Here is an 18,274-nt window from a genome sequence, read left to right as displayed (position 1 = left end):
CACAGTAAATTGCACAGTTACCACAGATGGATTTTATTGATGGCATTCTAGGTTTCAAATGGCAGCCAAGCCCCCAAGCAAAAGAGGTCACGGCCCACGTGGTCTGCATCCCCGGGATGCGCAGCATGGCTGGACAGCTGTGCATGCGGGGCAGGAGACAGGGAAAGGGAGAGGCAAACAGGTCCACTGTCACATCCCTTACTATTTCAGAGGTAAGAGCACCCCTGTTCAAACCATCTTTCTTCCTTTCCCTCCCTCCCCCTTTTTTTTTTCCAACGGGACCCCTTTACAAAGGGAAGATGCTGCTTCTAAGCAGCAAGTTAAAAAGTTCGGTTTAAAATAAAAACCCAAGCCCATGTGCCCACATAACAGAAGCTACTGCCCCAGCAGAACTGCCCCCCACCCCTCATGACTTGGCAAAATGCTGCCAGCTTCCCCAGGAGTGTGGGGGCCTCCACCGCTCCACTTTCCAGCAAGGTTACTACTCGTGGAGACTGGGTTCCCCGGCCTGCTGCTGTGGGGCGAGCTCTGCCCCTGATACAGCCTGGGTCTGGCAGCGGGGCAGTGCAAGGGGGCACGCCAACCTGCGGCCACAGGGCCCAGTTAGCAAAAGCAAGGGGCGGAGGGAAAACGAGGGCCCAGAGGAGGCGACCCCAGACCCAGAACTGCGTGCAGAGGTCGCCTGGCGCACTGCAAGCGGTTCGACATCCCCGCTCGCCACCATGTCTCGGCCAAACAATGAGGGGAGACGCCAGCGGGGCCGGATCGGCTCAGGCCGGGACTGTCCAATGCTGCTGACATCAGGCGCCTTCCTGAGGTCTCTGCGCTGGACGCTGTCTGGCCTGCAAGGACAGGCCCTTTGCTCCAGCCTCTCCCTTCCTGTGTCTTGCCCGCTCCGGTTGCAGCTCCACCCAGAGGCCTTGCACAGCCAGGGCCGCGGTGTCCTACTAAGCCATTGCTGTGAAATTAAGTTAGAGGGAAGTAGCGGGACACCAAAGGCTCTGCAGCTAATCCTGCCACCTGGAAAATCAGCAGAGAAATATAATTGTGTCGTTTCGCAAATTAAATCCCGTGCCGCGCTCGCCGCCGCTGAGTTAATCCAATAGAGAACACAAGAGCTGAGCTCAACCGTGACTGAGCGCGGACACGTTCAGTCCAGGGTGCAGCAGTCCCCACTCAGGGATGCCGGTCTTAACTGCGTGTCGTGGCCGTCACTTTTCACTGCATCCGTCGCCATAGCCGTTATCTATTAAGAAGCCATCAGCAGCGAGCGGCCTTTAATTGCGGCACGGGTTTTTTCACGGGAACGCCCATCTGCTGGGGTATCGATCGGCACGCCCAGCCTCAGCTCGTGGCAGGTGGGAGGCTCTGCGTGCCCACGTGGCCTCGTCAGGGCCCGGGCAGGGTGAGGGCAGAGCCGGGGGGTGCCTAGCATACTTCCCGAGGGCTCTCTCCTGGCCGCATCTCTTTGCTCTTACTTTCCAGCCCCACTCCGTTCCTACTGCCAGGTCCTTGCCGCTGGCATACTGAGTTATGCGCGACCTGTTGCTCTCATGCTCATCTGGCTCAAGCTGCGCCCACTCTGCTCCCAGCCCTGAGGAAAGGTCAGCGGTGCCTACAGTCTTGTCTAACGGCGCAAATACTTGGTCCCATAAAAGATGTCGCCAAAATGAAACATAAAAAAAAGCCTCACCCCTCATCCATGTCCTGCACCGGCACGGCTCTGGCGGCAGTACTCCAACCCGACCGGGTGGAGGATCTCAAAATTCGCCTGTCCTAATGGCGGGGTAGGCTGTTGCCATCTTGGTCTACAGACACAGGCAGACAAGCTTCCTGGGGCGAATCCGATCTCGCTTATTAAACCCAAAGTGCTGGGAACGGCCTTGGCTGGCTTCATCCCTGAAATTCTTCTTGGCACGCTTTCTCCCCGAAAGCGTGCACACAAGCATTTTTTCCAACTCGAGATCAGGTTTAGCCCAAGAGCCTTGCCTGCCAGTACAAATGGGAGGACTACCGGGTGAAGTCACCAAGAACCTGGCTCCACAGTGACAGCTTCTTCCTAAGCTTGTGCCAGCACCCCCAGGGCGCTCATCATCACCACCCTCTAGCCAGCACGCGCGACTCCACGCAACATCTAAGCAGAAGGGCCTCCAAAGAAAGCAAGAGAAACAACCGTCGCCTAGCCTGCTCCAAAAGCACTCAGCTGAAACAGGGCATCCTCACATACGCTACCAGGAAGAGAGAGAAGCCCCGAGACATCGCTTTGAAGCTGCTGGATGCTGGACTTCTTTGAAAGGACGGCCCCACGGTTTGCCTTTAGGTTTCACGTCTGCACGGGCGAGGTAGCTCAACTAGCTGTGACCCCACCCCACGCAGACCTAGGGACCTGCTCTGAGGGCTTCGGTGCCAGAAAGGACCACTCGAATAATGCCTGCAGCGCGGACAGCTCTCTCAGCCCTCCAAAAATCACGTGGCAAAAGTTCTCCCAAGCCTACACAGCAGCCAAAGTCTTAGCCTGGCCCGCGGGAAACTTTCCCGAGGGCACAGCAGGAGGTTTGGTGGCGCGTTTTCTCATTTTCATCCCGATGCAAGGGGGGCAGTTAGGGTAGTGCTTCCACAGTGTTTCAGCCAGACCGTGCACCCTGCCCCTGGCGCGCGTTCCCAGCGAACAGGTATTTTCCAATACGGGTCTCGTTCCTGACCAGCGCAGAGGACACGAGCTTCCCAGCCGGGAGAGCAGCGTCTCAGCGTATCCCGCACCCACGTTATACCGACGGCGGCACGATGACGTACGGCAGTTCTTATCACCGACTCTCATTTCCTTCGTCGGGACGGAGGCGCTCCTGCCTGGGGGGCAATGTCAAAGGCTGCCGTTCCTTTGGCAGCTGCGCAAGAAGGGATTCCTTCCGCGAGACCAAAACGCAGGCTGACGCGGGACCGGAGCGGTTTGTTTTGAGGAGGTTTCCGGCTCGCCACAGCAGCGGATCTCTGCGCAAGCTGGGGTGTCGGCCTGGGTTTTTAGGGTCCTCCCAGGCAGCGCCGTTTTAGCGCCTCGGCACAGAGCCGCCGGGCTGCGAACAACAGCCGGCCCCACACACACGAGAGCATTGTCCTCGCCCGTGCTCCCCAACCGGTGCCGATTCTTCCGGGCACGAGGCTGGCTTGGGCAAGCCTCAGGCCTCCTCAGCCTCCTGGGATCAGCTTCTTTGGTGGCCGAGAAACGGGCCTTTCGCTGCACACAAGCGGGCCAACACTGTCATCTAGCGGCCACTCACAGATTTCCCAGCGAGGCCGTCTGCCCCGGAGACAGGCTGGAATTACACCCGCCGCGTTGCAAGGGGGCAGAGACCACGTCTCCCGGTGGCAGCACGGGGACTCCGCAAGGCAGAGCCGCCTGGACACCTACCCACCACGACCCCTGCCTCTCGGCCCGCGTCCCAAGCCGCCGGCATGCTCCCCGGAGAGATTAACCCTCTCTGTCCCGCTCCTTTGGGGGGGCCAGGCGAGGCAGAGCGCCCCCAAGTCGCGCCACACAGCCGCGCGGCAGGTGCCAGCGAGGCCGGGTAGCCGCCGTGGGCAGAGAGACGTGCTGCCGTTCCACAGACCGACGGACTTGCCCTGACACCTGACACAAAGCAAAGGGCGGCGGCGGAACGGCTCGCTTGCAAAGAGACTCCGGGGGCTCCTAAAAGGCCTCGGCAATTCCCAGGAGATAGCTGAGGTTGGCCTCGTGCCAAGACCCCCAGGTCACGACCGGCAAAGAAGGAGGCAGCAATGGCGAGAGGCACCCACAAGACTTTGGAGGTCTCCCCCCTGCCCAAGGCCAAGGGCCGAGCTAGTGATGGGGAGAACCGCAGCCATGCTGCCTCCGCTGGCCCCCTGTTTGGAGAAAGGAGGCCCACCAGCCCCTGCCTTCACGTCTGTGCCCGCAACTCAGGACGCTTTCCCAAGCTCCAGTCATCCCAGGCGAAGGCCGGTTAATACAGCCTGACAAAGCCCCGTGTGCCGAGAGACACCGTGCAAATGGGCAGCGATGGCTTTGGCCACAGGCTGCTCCGCCCAGGGGTCACCCCGCCAAACGCCAGGCTTTCCTTTCTCTGGCAACTGCCTGCTGGGCCTATAATTACATGGCAACGTGGCTCCAGGTGCTGGAGCCATTTGTTTTCCTTTCTGGCTCCATACACCTTGCCTCGGGACGCGACCTTCAGCTTCTCCAGCGGCAGACGAAACTCGTTGCGGCCCGCGGCAATATCCAGCTCAATTGTCTTGGCCTTCCTGCGCCCGCCACACCGGGAGAGCGTGTCCGCTTTTAGGCGAGCTTTATTTCACTCGCTCCTTCGGCCGAATCCTTTTGTGACCCACACCCTGCAGCTGGCGTTTCTCCCCAGCTCCATCATCATAGCCCGATATTTCCCCAATAAACAAAGTCGCCTAATGGCCTTGCTCCCAAGACTCCTGTTAAAAGCTCAGACGCGGGGCATGCAGAAAGGTGCTGGGCACCAAGCTGTCAGTCAAGCGCCATGTCATTCTCAGGCCCGATACGCAAAGCGGGCCTTGCGTTCGGCTCCTAACCCCCAAGCACGCCAACGAGCCGTCCGGAGCTCGCTAGGATGGACTTGCCCTGCGCCCCAGCTGCCAGCAAACTGTGGAGCCATCTCGACGGCAGACGCCAACGGTGACGGCACGTGAGAATCGCTACCCGGGCCCGGCGCGACAAGCCGAGGGGACATCCGCAGCACAATTGCTGCCCGCCATAAACCTATCGGAGCTGGCCCCAGGGCCAGGAGCAGTGTGCCGCTGGTAGCATGGAGCACAGCATGGGTGGCAGCCCTGTGCCCGAGTCAGTCATGCGGGTGTCTAGCGCTGCGGCGACGCTCCTCGGCACATGGGCAGCAGCATGGCCCGACGCTTCCCCGACTGGGTTGCGGCTCGCTTCTAGCCACAGGAGGGAGACTCTCTCCGCTTTCCCTCTGGCCTCGTCGGTATGCACCCTATGGCAGGCGGGTGCAACAGCCATCCCCTCCCCTGGCACTTGGGCCTCAGCCCACCCTCTCCTCTTGGCTCTGCAGCTCCCCGCAGGGGCCGCATCAACCCCAGGACTCCAGATAGAAGCTGGGGATGTGATGCAAGGCTGGAGAGCAGACGGCGGCACCGAGAAGAGCCTCATGGGACGTGCCAACACCAGGCCCTGCTTGCAGACGCCAGCCCGGCGCAGGCACAGCTGCCATTTCAAGGGCACGGGCCCCCGGAGCCAGCAGCAGGGGCCAGGTCAGAGGCCCCCTGGCACGGTGTCAAGAACATTAGACAGAGCTCTCCTGAAATCTTCCCTCTCGGTACCAGTTCCCATCTGTAGAGGAGCTCATGGTACCTTCTGCAAGCTGCGGCCCTCCCCGGGGTGCTCCCCGGTGCGTCCGCACCCGAGAGGGGATGGAGCCACCATCCTGCGACCGGCCTCGGCTGCTGCGGGGACAGGCAGCAGTGCCAAAGGCTTGAGGATGCTTCCCGCACATGGCGCGAGCGCCTGCCGCCGATCCGCGCACAATGACGCACGCAGCTCGTGCTCGTGCTCGCGCAGGTGCGCCTCACGCCTCTCCTTCGCCGCTCCCCAACCCCTCACGGTCGCCGGTGCGGGAGGAGGCTTTCAGACGGCTCCTGAACAGCAGAACGGATGCTCACACAAAGCACCAACAGGGCATGTTCCACTCAGGTATAGTATCTGGGGCAAGCGGGTGGGGACTGCATGTCCCCCGCACTTCCTTCTGGGGCTTACACCTGATTTCCATTTTCCTAGGGTCACTTGCAGCACGCAGGCAGCACCTGGAATAAAATCAGAAGAAACACCTGCTGATGAAATGCAAGCGCAGACTTCCCAACACGAGGGCCCCAAGTTCAGCAAGATGGTCTCTCTGCTGAGAAGACCGTGCATTTACGTTAGGGAGAGAGTTCGCCCCCCCGGCGTGGACACAACACACTTCAGCTCTGCCCACCAGCGTTCCCCGGCCAGCTGCATCACAGACTCGCGGGAAAGGGGCCAGCGGGGCCCTCTGGAGGTCCAGCCCCTCACTCAAGGGAGGGCCAGCCCGCGCTAAACCAGGCAAGTGAGGTCCAGCCTGCTTTTCAGAAAAGGATGGTGAGCCACCTCCTCTCCGGGTAGCCTGTTTCACTGCCTCACCGCCTCTCTGATCAAGTTCTTCCTCCTCTGCAACCCACATTTCCCCTGCTGCAATTTAAGACCATTGCTCCGGGTCCTGGTCCCGGCCGCCACAGGGAATAGAAGAGGGAGGGATAGAACAGGGGGGGAAGGCGGGGGTGCGGCGCTCCATGTCAAAGCACAATTCACATCCTCAACGAGCAGCGCTGGGTCGGAGGAGGGGCAGACTGAAGTGCTCTGGGTCCAAATCCAAGGGGGTCGGGGGGAAAGGGACTTAATGGTGGGGGTCTACTACAGACCACCCAACCAGGGGGAAGAGCTGGACCGGGAACTCGTGGGTCAGCTCACGGAGGCAGTTAAGTCAAAGGACGTGGTCATCACGGGTGACCTAAACTATTTGGACATCTGCTGGGAAGAGCAGCCAGCCAGGTCGGACCGCTCACGTAGGCGCCTAGCCGTGTTACAGGACCTCCATCTAACCCAGGAGGTGCACGGTCCCACCAGGGGAGACGCCTTGTTGGATCTGGTGCTGGCCACAGGCGACGACCTGGTGAGGGGTCTGCGGGTGCTCGACCACCTGGGCGACAGCGATCATCGCCTGCTGGGATTCACCATCCAGCGCAAGGTGTCCAAGGCCTGCAGCAAGGCAGCAGCCCTGGACTTCAGGAGGGTGCATTTCATTGAGCTGATGAGACTAGTCGGGGAGGCACTAAGGTCCCGGAGGGGAGGGGAGTTGGGAGTCCAGGAAGAGTGGTTGTTCCTGAAGGAGACGATCCTCCGAGCCCAAAGGGTGGCAATCCCCACGTGGATCAAAGGGGGCAAGAGTGCCCAAAAGCCCCCACAGCTCACCAAAAGTGTCCACAAATGTCTCAAAGCTAAAAAGGAGGTGTACACCCAATGGAAGGGAGGGGCCATCACCAGGGAGGACTACACCTTGGTTGCTTGGGATTGCGGGGGGGCGGTCAGGAAGGCCAAGGCGGAGATGTGACTGGGACTAGCAACCCGGACCAAGGACAACAAGAAGTCCTTTTTTAAATACATAGCGGGTAAAAAGAAGGTACTGGGTAACGTGGGGCCTCTGCAGGACACGCTAGGAAATCTGGTGGTCACACCAGACAACAGAGCTAGCCTCTTTCACAATTTCTTTGCCTCCATTTTTCTGAGCAGGGACCGGGTCATCCCCCCACCGGGATCCCCGATGGTCCCAGGGGAGGCGCAGCCAGGCCCAGGGTCAGTGAGGACCTAGTTGGGGAACTTCTGGTGGGATTGGCCCTGACGATCTCCACCCCAGGGCGCTGAGGGAATTAGCAGAGGTCATTGCAGGGCCCCTGGCATGGCTTTACGAGCACTCGTGGTGCTCTGGTGTGGTGCCGGAGGACTGGAAAAGGGCCAACGTGGTTCCCATTTTCAAAAAAGGGAGGAAGGAGGACCCAGGAAACTAAAGGCCTGTTAGTCTTACCTCGGTCCTGGGGAAGCTCTTTGAGAAAATTATCCAGGTGCACATCTGCAAGGGACCAGCAGGGGAGGTTATGCTTAGGGGCAGCCAACACGGGTTCATTCAAGGCAGGTCCTGTCAGACCAACCTGGTGGCCTTCTACGACCAGGTCACAAAATCCTTGGACGCAGGGGTCGCAGTGGACGTAGTCTTTCCAGACTTCAGGAAGGCCTTCGACGCTGTCTCTCACCCCATCCTCGTTAAAAAATCAGGACATTGTGGCGTCGATGCCTACACAGTCAGATGGGTCGCCAGTTGGCTGGAGGGCCGCACCCAGAGAGCGGTGGTGGACGGGTCATTTCTGACCTGGAGGGACGTGGACAGCGGGGTCCACCAGGGCTCAGTCCTTGGACCCGCACCATTCAACATCTTCATCGGCGACTTGGACGAGGGGGTGAAAAGCACCTTGTTCAAATTCGCAGACAACACTATGATGTGGGGAGAGGTGGGCACGCTAGAAGGGAGGGACAGGCTGCAATCAGACCCAGACAGGTTACAGGGGTGGGCGGATGAGAACAGGATGGGTTTCAACACTGACAAGTGCAGGGTGCTGTACCTGGGGAGGAAGAACCAGCAGCAGACCTACAGGCTGGGGAACTCCCTTGTCATCAGCGCAGAGGCAGAAAAGGATCATGGAGTCATTATAGACTCCAAGAAGAACATGGGCTGCCAATGTGGTGACGCGGTCAGGAAGGCCGACCGCACCTTGTTGTGCATCCACAGATGCATCACGAGCAGGTCCAAGGAGGTGATCCTCCCCCTCTGTGCGACACTGCTCAGGCCGCAGCTGGAGTACCGCATCCAGGTCTGGGCGCTGTGCTCCAGGAGGGATGTGACCAGCATCAAGAGGGTCCGGAGAAGGGCCACTCACATGATCAGGGGGTAGCAGGGCAGGCCCTACTGTAGCAAAACCCCCCGTTTTTCTTTTTTTTTTTAACTTGAAAATGCATTCCCTCCCCTTCCCCAACCGTTTCTGACTTTTCTCTCCCTCTCTATTCCCTATAGTTAAGTATAGCTCAAACTTAGGATACGCTTTAAACATTTTTATTCTGCTGGCAAGTTTTTGGTTTTGGATATCCCTTGTTTTATATCATATAATTATTAGGTCTGTATTAATTTTTACTGTTGTATATTGTATTCTTATCATTTTCGTATTGATTTTTATCATTTCATAAGGATATTGTATGGTTTAGGCCTGTGTTTTTAAGTGAACCAAAGTCATGTCAAGTTTCCATTTTATATGTCAAGTCTCCATCTTGTGTCCTCTGCCTGGACATCCCAGATTACAATAATAGGATTCACTGTACCCCACCCATGTAAATTGGTTCCCTGATGAATGAGAATGATTGACAATGACTGAAATACAATGGTAGCAGGCCTCTACTGAATGGCCTGTAAGGACCGGGCCATCACCTCACATTGATTCACCCAGGAACCACGGACCTCACCCAGGAACAGAGACAAGATCAGCGTTTGAAAAACAAAATACCCAGCAAAACCAGCAACTCTATCATCGTACTCCACACCCTCCTGTCTAACAGCCCAACATTGAGATCCTGAGCCTTGGCCTGACCCCTCAGGGCAACACTACGAGGAGAGGCTACGGGACCTGAACCTGTTCAGCCTCCACAAGAGAAGGCTGAGAGGGGACCAGCAGGCAATGGGAGAGTCCCTGTTCCCCCAAGCACACCGGGGGGTAACAAGGAATAACAGCCATAAGTTGACGGAAAGTAGATTCAGGCTAGACATCAAGAGGTGCTACTTCAGAGTCAGGGCGGCTAGGATCTGGAACCAACTTCCAAGCAAAGCGGTGCTGGCTTCTACCCTGGGCGTCTTCAAAAGGAGGCTAGATAGACGCCTAGCCGGGGTCATTTGACCCCAGCGCTCTTTCCTGCCGTGGCAGGGGGTTGGACTCGATGATCTGCTCGGGTCCCTTCCGACCCTGCCAACTATGAAACTCTGAATAGTTTACCTCCATCCTCTTTACAAGGACTCGGCGGGTCTTTGACGATTTAACAAACCCCACCTCCTTCAGACTTCTCTCCTCCTGGTCTTTCAGCTTTTTCTCAGGCATCATATTTCCCAGACCTCTCATCAGTTTGGTTGCTCTCCACTGCACCTTACTTTGTTCGCATCTTCTCTGAAGCATGGGGCCCAAAACCAGACACGGTACCCAAGAGGAGGCCTCGCCACGGCCGAATAGGGTGGCAAGCTCGCTTCTCGTGCTTGCCATGGGTCACCCCCGTGGGCACGATGCACGGTGCAACGGGCTCTCGGTGCAACGAGAGCACACTGCCAGCCCGTATTCGGTTTATTCGCTGCCATGCCCAGCACCCTTCTCTGCACTCCTCCAGCCTCGCCAGTCATTCGAGCACACCTTTGACAAGAAGCCGCCCTCTACCAAACACATCGCATTTAATCATTGCGCTTCACCCAGGAGATAAGCCAAGGAAAGAATCTATCCTTCATCCGATTTAATTAAGGGTCCCTCAACTTTGAGCGGCAGCTGGAGAGAAAGAGGCGGGGGACAGGAAAGGCTTCTTGCTGCCTGCAGGATGAGGAACAAGCACCAAAGAGGCAGAGCTCGGCCCTGCCCGCAGCACCGTGGCTCTCGCGGTAGCGATGGCAGTCATTCTCCACCACAGTCATCCCACCCGCAGCCCTCCCTGACTACTGAAGACAACAGCCACGGAGAGAACAACGAGGACCCTTGCGAAACCCAACGGGGCGGCTGACCACCCACAGCCAGGAACAGGCTAATTGCCTGGATGATTATTTTGCGTTGGTCTTCCACCAGCCCAAGGCCATCACTCCACCTCACGAGACGCAAGACTGCCAGGTTGCGGGCGAGTGTATGCCCATCTTGGACGAGGACCTTGTGAGGGTGCACCTTGAGAGGCCGGACACCTGCAAATCAGCTGCCCCCGAGAGCGCTAACGGAGCCATCTGACATCACGGCGCGGCCAATGCCGAGGGTATTTGAGACCTCGTGACACTGGCAGAGTTTCCTGGAGACGCAGGGCCCATCTTCAAGAACGGACGGAAAGAAGATCCAGGCCCATCCGTATGACCTCAATCCCTGGAAAGATCTTGGGAGCAGTCCTCAAAGACACCGTTCACAACAGGCTACCAGACGGCCATATGCCGAGGGGTAGCCAGCACGGCTTTGTTGCGCGTAGGTCTTACCTGACCCTCCTCCTTGCCTTCTATGACCGGGTGACACGTCACCTGCACAAAGGAGAAGAGGTCGATAGCATACATTTGGCTGTCAAAAAAAGCCTCTGCCTCCCTGTCCCACAAGGTCCTCATGGTCAATCTGGAGGGCCATGGCCTCAGCAACCCTACGGTCCGACGGCTGGGGAACCGGCTCCATGGTTGGGCCCAGAGCGTGATAGATGCCGGAGCAACATGGCACAGGGTGACCAGTGGCATCCCCTGGGGCTCCGTACTCGGACCGCTACTCTTGAACATCTCTATAAGCCATCGGCATTCTGGTATTGGAAGCAGACCGGCTAAGTTTGCTGCCGCTGCCGCATTACGGAGAAGCGTGGTCACGCTGGAGGCCGGGCTGGCGATCCAGGCCGACCTGGACAGGACAGGCTCACGAGGTGGGCGGATTAAACCTGCTGGCATTCGACACGGAGAAGTGCGAGGGGCTCCGCCTTGGGGAACAAACCCCACGTCGTACTTAGAGGCTCGGCAGTGCTACGTTTGCTAGTCCCACAACCGAAAGAGACTCGGGGGGCACGATGGACCTCGGTGAGGCCACAGCTGGAGGACCGCGTCCAATTCTGGGCTCCGCGCTTTAGAAAGGACGTGGAGATGCTCGCTAGCGTCCAGAGGAGAGCCACGCGCATGGTTGGTGGACAAGAGAACAGGCCTTACGAGGAGAGGTGGAGAGGCATGGGACTCTTCAGCCAGGAGAAGCAAAGGCCCAGGGGTGACTTGGTGGCAGCCTATAAGTGTATCGGGGGGTGCATCGGGCCCTGGGAGAACGTCTGTTCACCAGGCCTCCCCAAGGGAAGACAAGGTCCCACGGTCACAGTCTCCCGAAAGACCGTTTTAGGCTGGACATAAGGAAAGACCTCTTTACCACCCGAGTCCCCCGAGCCCGGAATAGACTCCCCTGCCCCCAAAGTGGTGCAAGCACCTCCTCTGGACACTTTTAAGAAACCTTTGAATGCCTATCTTGCTGGCCTGCAGCGGGTCAAGAGAAAAGGAACTCGCGATCTCACCGTGGGCAGGGGGAGCAGTATCGTTTGTCGGGTCTTTGGTTTCTCGTTCCGGTGGGCCCTCTGCCCGCTGCTGGTTGTTGCCCCCAGCCTTCAGGACAGGGTGGGGGATACATCTCAACCGCACCGACACCGCACGCTTTCTGAAGTCCGCTTTGCCCGGGACCACGAAGCGGAGGCGTCTTCTCGGTTCGACACAAGCAGGTCTGCTCTGCCAGTGCTAATGGTGATGACGCAAACTCTCCGGAGCCTGTTCCTGGCACCCCTGCAATGGGCGAGAGGCGGGAGGCAGCCCTGACGTTATGCTCCACCTGGAGATGCAACGAGGCCGCTCGTGGCTCGTGGGTCACCCTGCCACCGAGAGTGTGGCAGACCATACACCTGCCTTCACCCCTCAGCAGGGAATTTTCACTCCCAGGTTGTAGGTCCCGGGACCGCCAAACAGATCTGCTGGGGTACGTCAGTGCTGGCAGAGGACAGGATGCAGAACAGAACGGCTTGGAAGCAGACACCCGGGTGAACAAGCTCAATCAAAGCCAGACCAAGAGGCCGGGGCAAGAACCGACTGCCTGTTCCCTACCCCGTCTCCAGCGGGGGGGGGAGTCCGACACAAAATCGAACGGGCAACCGAAGCAGAGCCATTTCCCTGGCTCTCCCTTGAAACCAGAACGCCCACTGAAGGCATGCTCCAGGTTTCTGCAATAATGGCTTCCCCGTACAACAGCCCCTGGCGAATCCCGGTCTCAAAGGGAGGGCTGATAAAAGCACCTGGCCAGCAGAATGCCGCCAGAGCAAACCATTCCCTGCAAATGACTCAGAGCCGATGGCTGCTCCCCGCCGGCTTCTCTCTCCAGGTACAAATCCATAGCAAAGATTTATTTCTGAGGAGCAGGAGCGGGGTGAGCCCGGTCACTCTTGGAAGCATCGTGACGAGCTGAAAAAACTCCACTAACGTTCAATCACCCAGGCGACTGAGGGATGGCAGGGGATATGTGCTCAGCTGCCGACAGAAGCCCAAGCTCGAGGAGTCCTCTTTACAACGCAACCCTAAGGAGGGTTGCAATGACACACACACACACACACACACACACACCACCTAGTCCCTGCTGCAAGCCCTCTGCGGAAGAAACCAGGGAGTGCAAGCACTTGATACCACTGGAGCATCTATCATTTAGCAGGGGAGGGAGGAACCCGCGTAGGATCATAGGCAAGCTGGGCTGAAAGGGACCTCAGCGGGTCCTTCAAGTCCAGGCCCCTGCTCCAAGCAAGATCGTCCCGGACTAAACCACCCAGCCAAGGGGCTGGCCGGCCTGCTCTTGACAACCTCCAGGGGTGGAAAGTCCACTCCTCGAGGCCTGCTCCGGTGCGTGACCACTCTGACCGCCACAAAGTTTGCCCTCATCTCCAACCTACATTGCCCCTGCTGCAGTCGGAGTCCATCGCTCCTAGTCCTGCCCCATCCTCTCCATCATCACATGTCACGTTTTGGAAGACCACTATCCAACCCCTCCTCCATCTCATCTTCTCCAGCCTAAATCGCCCTAGCTCCTTCAGCCTGCCCCCCTCAGCTGTTGAGCACAGCATGAGTCTCTAAAATGAGGGAGCACCTCCAAAGGATCACCTCTGCCAGGACCTCCACCTGCCCCTGCCTTAGCAAAGACTTTGTGCCCCTCCGGAGGGGCTGCGGGTCCCCTCGCCCCGCATTCCTGGAGAGCCCAGCATCTGCTCTCCGGATGCCCAACCGGCGGGCTGCGTTACCCAACGCCTCGCAGCTCACACCTACGCGCCGCAGAGGACGCGTCCGCTCCAGGGACGCTCCTGCTGAGATGCCGACCCCCGCCACGAGACCTCACAGAGCTCCCTTCCTCACCACACCCTGGCAGGTCTGCAAAGACATTGCTAATCACCTTGACACAGGGGAGCGCTGCTTGCCAGCAGGCCCTCATAGCAGCTCAGGGAGCCTGAGCCTGACCATCCGAAAGACATAATTAGGTCCCGCGATTGACCTTGCCTCCGTTTAGCCATAGCTGCTGCTATTGGAAAGCGCCTGACGGCACCACAAATGGCCGCTTTTTCCCTCGAGACACAAAGCTCCAAAGCAGCTGAACAGCTGGTCCCCGGCGCAGGGCTCTGGCTGCAGCCCGCGGCGTGTATAAAGCCAGGAGGCCACTTTTCGGGAGGCAGGGGGAGACGCAACGCTGAATGAGCTGGTGGGGTTATTGGACGCGAGCGGGGATTAGCGAAGCCTCCGGCCAAGTGGCGCAACTCGCCAAGATCCCTGCTCAAGACTCAGCTCCCTAGACACCCTTATTGTCCAGCGACACGCGGCGCGTCCAACACGACTCCCCTGTCTCCGGCCCGTGCAGCCTGGCACTGTCTCTTTTTTTTTAAATGCTCGCTTCTTCTTTCACCCTCCTTCATGAAATCAGTGGCTGTTAGCAACAGCGCCAGGTTAGGCAGGGGAAGGAAATATTTCTCGGCATGGCAGGTGCTGGCTCTCTGGCGAGTATTTAGCACTAGAGGGGAAGTAACAGGGCTCTGCTTACCTTTTTGTTTTTAGCGGGCACTGGGGGTTTTTTTAGCCGTAAGGGAAGCCAGCAAGCCATCCCCTACAAACGACTCAAAGGCAGACTGGACGGCAGCTGGACAGCACCCAGGCTGGATCCTGGGTAAGCGTGACTGGGACTAGGCTGGCCAGACGGGTGCTGTGTTGCAAGTCTTGGCACGGCGGAGGCCTTTCTTGGGGTCAGAGCAGGAGAGACAGCTGGGCACATCCACAGCGTCCTCTCCAGCGATGCACGCTCCTCTGCTGAGCCACAGGATGGCCCCGGGAGATGTGGAGGCTGCTTTCCAACCAAACACGGGGCAAAATACACTGCGCAGCACCCCGCTGCACTGGAAATGAGGGACGGGGGCTGCAGGCTGACATTCATGCTGTCAGCACATTGCACCCCGAGTTTGGTGCGAGACCCAAAGGCCGCGCTGGGCTGCATGGTCCCAACCTGCCGACCTGCCTGCCTGCCGTTTGCCTGGAAGAACCACGCTCCCGCTTCTCCGAAAGGTGGAAAGCTGCCAGTGAGGAGAAAATGGGAAGGCGAGCACTGTGTCTTCTCTGTTCCCCATCCACAGCCGCAGCAAGTATTTAAAAAAAAAAAAAATCCATCCCTGCAAATCTAATACCTTGAGAAACAGCCCAGATTAAGGATAAAGAGCTGTATTTATGGGAAGCAATTTGGGAGAAGTGCTTTCAAAATCTCTCGGGATTCATGTGCTGCTTTTGCTGATCACCTTTATTTTTTGCTGAAACCCATGGCAGTTCCCTAGCAGAGCACATGGGGATTTTGTTGATGCTACCGAAAATGAAGTCCTGTACCGCAGTCAATAGAAAATAATGGCTATCAATTGCACAGCTGGAACTGCTGACGGGATCCGATTTTATAACTCTTTCCTCTAAGGGTTTTTTTTAATAAATCCATCGAGGGAGGCGCCATATCTTTTATGGCAATATGCTCCAACGTTTCATTTGCTGTGAAAAGACAACTGGCAGGTTCGCAAAGTGTTGCTCGGAGCCTGTCCTATACTCCTTGAAAGTATCGGAGCTGAGGGGAGACAAACGTAAGCCATGTGTTCGCTCACGCAAGGCCTGGTTTGCCCACGATGGGAGGTCACTGCCGCCCAAAGCCAGAGTTATACCTTTCGCCGGGGCTGGATCCGGTTTCCGAGTTTGGCGAGGAGACATATCGTGAAAGACGCCTGCGAGCTCTCCGGGCAGGGCGGCTCTGGGGCGCGCAACCCATGGGCACGCAGCACGCTCGACACTGCTTTTTCTTTTTTTTTTTTTTTTGATGGTCGCAAGGTCGTGCCCAGAGGCTGCTTACAATCTCCCCGCTCCCAGCGACGGGAGGAAAGAGCCACCTCAGATGAGACGCATGAGCAGAGACCTGCAGGACAAGCCCACCCTGGCATGCCGCGCTCTGCACCACAGACTTTTCAGCACCCTTTGGTCAGAGTGGGCCTCTTTCTGAGGCCCCTTTGCCATCAACCCTGCCACCCCCCTTGCACCAGGGGCGGGCAAAACGCGGCCCACCAGGCCATTCTAGCCGGCCCACGGGGCCCCGAAAAAAAATGAGAACATTAATATTTATCCGCCCCTGGCTGCCTATCGTGCGGCCCCCGATGGGTTGCCAAAACTCAGTAAGCGGCCCTCCACCCAAAACAACTACCCGCCCCTGCCTCACACCCATGCTCCAGCTGCCCAGGCCTCCAGGCACCCTGGGACAAGAGACAGGCCAAGTGCACAGCCCAGGGGCTTTGCAAAAGGGGCGTAACCCAGCCACTCTTTCCCTTGCAGGTAGGTAGAAAACTAGAACGGCCGCATGCATTCCCCTACCCTCATGCCCCACCACGTTGCAGCACCCCTCGGGGTGGTCACAGTCCTTGGACACTGGGGCCAGAGGTGCAGGAAGAGGATGGAGCCTCCTGGCACTCTCCAAGCCAGCGACTCACAGCGCCTTCCTCTAGTCACCTGGCAGTCCCTTCTGCCAGCAGCTTAGCCCCAGGCAGCGTTCCCAATTCCCACGCGGGTAATCTGCAGGCGGCCGAGTCGTTCCCAGTCAGCATGAGGCCTGGTGCCGGGACAAACTGCTCCGCAAAATTTTGCGGATGCTCCGCTGTTAGCTATGGGCCCTCCCCTGCCGCCCCCAGCTCAGGGCACAGACCCGGGCTGCTGGCTCCACACAATGCCCCATTCTTCTGAGCGCACACAGCGATCGGGCGTTTGCCCGTTATTAGGCAGCGTTTGATGGGTGATCTGTTGCGTTCCTGTCACCCCCACCTGGAAGATTGGAATTTGAAACAGGGCTTTTTTTCACGTGGCATCTCCCCTCTGGTAAATCTAATTAAACAGCCGTTAAAGCGCACGCCGGCTTTGTTATATCAAGGTGACCTAGAACGCCGGCAAAACGTTAATAACAGTATTCCCCACTACCTGGCATTCAATAAGGAACACGCAGTACGAGCTTTATTGATGTCGCCTTTAGATTAATACAGTTATTAAAGTGCTTTGTGTATTCCAGCCGGGGGAACGGACGTGCACCTAATTCTCTGGCAGCTTCGAGCCTTTCGCTTGGCCCTGCCAGGCTCCCAGAAAGGAGAACACCTGTCACAAACGCCCGGGCCCAGTCCTGCCTGTGACTCGCACGAAGCCAAATGCCAGGGGCAGCAGGGGAGAGACGCCGAGGGAAACCCAGCGGACGCCGTGCTGTGCGGTCCTGGCCAACTGAAGAGTGTGTCCGGGCAAGAAGGCTCAGGAGAAAAGGCAGGCCATTCCCGGGCACACTGCGAGGTGTACAGGCCACCTCCCATGTGCTGGGAAAGCCTAGGAACGGGATTTGTGGTGAGGAGCAGGCTTCCCCCAGCGCCCCAGCCCCCAGGCTTGTCTGATCTCAGCCAAATCTTTGCAAAGAGGCTCGCTGCCCAGACGGCCCCAGCATCTTGTCCTTCTCTCCTCCTCCACTGCCCGTTACGCCCCCCGTCACTCCACTGATGCCTGAGCCATCACCCGTGTCCCGGCCAAGCGGCCCCCGCGACCCTTTGCAAGCCGTGGGGCTCCAACCCGATCCCACATCCTCTGGGGCATGTGCAGGGTAACCGTGCTGACTCAGAAGCCAAGAGGAGGACGCAACCCAGGCATCTGTACTCCACGTTCTGCCTCGCGCACGCCCGCATTCACCGGCGCCAAGCCATCTGGATCGAGGGTCAGCCTACTTCCCAGCAGGCCGCGAGGACTGCCACATCCCCACGCTGACCAACACCCGCTGAGGCCTGACAGTGACAGATCTCTTTCCTAAGTAGGCCATTTGTCATGTGAAGGTTAATGATAGCCAAATGCTAAGGATTCGAGCGATAATTGAGAACAGCGCCCATCTATTATTGCATGTTGACACCACATGCCTCATTGACATGCGTGCCGTGTACTAACCCAAAGTCAGAGAGGCTCACATCCCAGAAACAATTCCCCCTGGGTTGCTCCCTTCTGGTTGACTTGACAGAGCCTGCAGCTCATTGCACTGCTTTCACTGTTGCCAAACTGTTGTAGTGTGGCAGGAAACCACTGCTAGGCATGTCGTAATGCCCTGGAAAGGCTGACAAACCTTATCGGGGTCAGCGGTTACAGCAAACTCATCTCTCCAGTCCAGATAAGATCCAGAAAGGTGCCCAAACCCATCAGAGAGCAAGACTGCCGCTTTGCGCGACGCTCCGGAGGCTTCACCCTTGCCTCATGAGAGTGAACGAGCCAGGATTGAAACTGGATCGGGGATGCATGCCCCCTCAGTCTCCCTGCCCCTCTCCTTCCACCCCCAGGCCCGAGGCACTCGCTGGAGGGGAGCTGGGTCC

The 18,274-nt window shown here is 58.1% G+C and overlaps 1 protein-coding gene across 1 annotated transcript; it reads left to right on the top strand.

Moving 5' to 3' along the window:
* The first annotated feature begins 3,010 nt into the window (after positions 1-3,010).
* On the top strand, positions 3,011-6,354 carry LOC109285119 (uncharacterized). The gene is made up of 2 exons (XM_019495544.2): positions 3,011-5,707; positions 5,792-6,354. The coding sequence occupies exons 1-2, from the start codon at positions 4,806-4,808 to the stop codon at positions 6,087-6,089; spliced, it is 1,200 nt and encodes a 399-aa protein (XP_019351089.2). The 5' UTR covers positions 3,011-4,805; the 3' UTR covers positions 6,090-6,354.
* Positions 6,355-18,274: the final 11,920 nt, after the last annotated feature.

This window comes from Alligator mississippiensis, chromosome 7, assembly GCF_030867095.1.
Source record: "Alligator mississippiensis isolate rAllMis1 chromosome 7, rAllMis1, whole genome shotgun sequence".
NCBI lineage: Eukaryota > Metazoa > Chordata > Crocodylia > Alligatoridae > Alligator > Alligator mississippiensis.
This window is presented reverse-complemented; position numbering and strand designations above follow the sequence as displayed.